This window comes from Marmota marmota, unplaced genomic scaffold, assembly GCF_001458135.2.
Source record: "Marmota marmota marmota unplaced genomic scaffold, marMar, whole genome shotgun sequence".
NCBI classification, from domain to species: Eukaryota; Metazoa; Chordata; class Mammalia; order Rodentia; family Sciuridae; genus Marmota; species Marmota marmota.
The window spans coordinates 47,042,359-47,045,480 of NW_026000229.1; the positions used below are offsets into that span (position 1 = coordinate 47,042,359).

General features: G+C 38.4%; 1 protein-coding gene across 1 annotated transcript; it reads right to left on the reverse strand.

Moving 5' to 3' along the window:
• Positions 1 to 630: 630 nt before the first annotated feature.
• Positions 631 to 1,610, reverse strand: LOC107137739 (olfactory receptor 4K3). The gene has a single exon (XM_015480189.2). It carries the CDS (start codon positions 1,582 to 1,584, stop codon positions 631 to 633), a length of 954 nt encoding a protein of 317 aa, XP_015335675.1. The 5' UTR covers positions 1,585 to 1,610.
• Between the last annotated feature and the right edge of the window lie 1,512 nt (positions 1,611 to 3,122).

Here is a 3,122-nt window from a genome sequence, read left to right on the forward strand (position 1 = left end):
AAACAAGTATCCATATTTGTAAGTGAACAAACCAGATGCTGCCTCTAAATAGCATGACTTGGAAAAGTCACTGTTTTCTTTAGGTGTAGTTTCAACTTTTATAGAATAGGACTGTGGATAGGATTTGTTGTACATGACTCTAGGATCTTCTCTCTCTCTCTCTCTCTCTCTCTCTCTCACACACACACACACACACACACACACGTACACACACAGAGACACACATGAACGATAAGAATTTTATTGGAGTTTACTATACAGTTTCAAAACTATGGAGCCTACTCTAGGTGATGTAGGAACTGAAGATTTATAAGGCACATTCTTATTCTTCAAAAATGTTTTATAAACAATATTAAATAGCAAATACTTTTACTTATCAAGAACCCTCCACTTCTTTCTGACTTTTGCATTAAAAACCATTCATCAGCACTTTGCCCGCAATGGGGAAATCCTGTTGCTCCTTTGGTTCACAGGGTACTGCTTGTGGGCAATTAAGAGGACCAGAACTCAGTGACTGATGAGATTGATGACTAAATCAGTTCTCTCACCAACTACTTGATTTCTTGCAATGGTGTCTTTATGTTGAGAGGGATAAGAGCTGAACAGTCTTTAATTTTTATATGAAGAAAATTAAGGGATGTGATCAGTTTTCCTAGACTTGAAGACATGGCTGCTTAGTTTCCTCATGGACTGCTTGACATCTTTATTTCTAAGAGTATAGATCACTGGATTCAAGAGGGGAGTGAATATAGTATAAAACACTGAGAGTACTTTGTCTATTGGGAAATTTGTGAAAGGCCACACATAGATGAAAATGCATGGGCCAAAGAAAAGGGTTACAACAGTAAAGTGGGCACTGCAAGTGGACAGGGCTTTAGAGGACCCGCCAGAGGAACGCTGCCGAACGGTGACCAGAATAATGGTGTAGGAGATCACCAACAGGATGAAGCACACCAGGGCAATCATGCCGCTGGTAGAGATCATGAACACCCCCAGAATGTATGTGTCTACGCAGGCGAGTTTAATTACCAAAGGGAGGTCACAAAAGAAGCTGTCTACTTCATTGGGTCCACAGAAGGGCAGATTCACAGTAAACGCTAACTGACTCAGAGCATGGAAGATGCCCACAATCCAGGAAAGTATCACAAGCCCAATGCACATTCTCCGGCTCATGATGACCAAGTAACGCAGAGGCTTACATATAGCCACGTACCTATCAAAGGACATGGATATCAGCAGGACAATCTCAGCACCTCCTAAGAGGTGTAGAAAGAATATCTGCGTTATGCAGCCTTCAAAAGAGATGACTTTGTGCTCACTGAGGAAGTCTGCAATCATTTTGGGGGTGGCAAATGAGGCCAGGGACATGTCAATGAAGGAGAGATTGCCCAGCAGGAAGTACATGGGGGAGTGAAGACGGGGCTCTAATACAATTGTCAGCACAATGAGGAGGTTCCCCAGCACAGTGGCTGCATAGACTACAGAGAAAAACAGGAAGTAGAACATCTGGAGCTCTGAAGACCCAGACAAACCTCGAAGAATGAATTCTGTCACCATGGACTGATTGCTCCAGGCCATATTCATTCTGATTTCTGGAAGAATTCTGTCATTTCCAAATGGGAAGAGAACTATGAAAAAATTACAGCATTGAAACTCCAAGTGAGAATTTTTACATAGAATAGTTTATTGGCTCCAGATAGTTCTCTCTTGTGCCTTTTCCCAAATCACAGTGGTTGAATATTTTCCCCAAAGGCCTTTATAGATATTTTAAAAGATTCAATTAAAGATCTGTTCTTATAACCTAAAAATTTGTTTTATAAGAAAAAATGCAAATATTCATAAAAGAAACAAAAATAAAAGTATTCAAATATTTTCTTCTTACTTTGTGAAATACTTTAAAATTTCACAGCTAGTTCCTGGCTTGGTGGCTCACACCTGTAATCCCAGTGGCTTCAGAGGCTAAGACAGGAAGATCACAAGTTCAAAGCCAGCCTCAGTAACTTAGCAGGGCCCTAAGCAACTTAGTGAGACCCTGTCTCAAAGTACAAAATAAAAAAAGGGCTGGGGATGTGGCTTAGTTGTTAAACACCCCTGGGCTCAATTCCCAGTACCAAACCAAACAACATTAAACAAAGAAAAAAATTTCACAACTTACTGCCAACAGGTTTTAATAGGTAAAATAGAAGGGAGTGATGACTTTTCTCACAACATCATGGTATGAGGAATCTTGAGAATCATGATTGCTCTTTAGTGGAAATGCTGTAGAAAAGCTTTGTGGACTCTGGTCTCCTGTACTGTCTAGGAAAAAGGAATAGAAGGTGGGGGAGATAAAATGGCTACAGAGAAACACAGTTGATTTCAATTTTATAATAGAGTTTGTCCAAAATAAAAAAAGAAATAGCCTCTAATTCTTAGATTTTTATTTCAGTTATGTAGATATTAAGAACAACCTTGGTTCTATGCCACCAATTCCATGCACTTTCTAATCCAGGCTGATGAATGTGTGCTGGTTAAAACCTGAAGGAACTATACATTTCCAAGCATATTTAAATAGAAAAGGTGGTAAATATCACACCATCTGAAGCCAGATATTTTTTAACTACTGGAATTGATTGACTTTCAAAACACAATTTGAAAAGAAAATTCTTCCTGTTTGTAAAATTTTCAAGAAGCAACTATGAGACAGATTTATATAGAGACAGAAAATGGTAATGCTGAACCTAGAAGTTATGTAACATAAATATTTCAAAGGGTGCAGCTATACTGATGAGAGAGACTTTCTGAGACCTGAGAAGACTTTACAAATTGTCCAGTTGAAATGATACGTACCTAAAATTCATGAAAAAAAGCCCTCTCATCTTGCCACTAAAGCAAGCTTTTCTTTTTCTTTTGTCGTTTCAAAACTCAAAGTATACATTCTATACAAAATATTCCAAGACAACATATTTATACATGCAACTACCTTCTTGTTTGGAAATTAGATATGCTCTCTTTAGCTGGGCATTTGTTCTTGCCCATTACAGAATATTTCAGATGTCTTCTGCACCACCTACCTGTTATTAAAATAGATGTCTCAGCATAACTCTTATATAAGTTGGTGTAGCAGATATAGCAATAGCAAT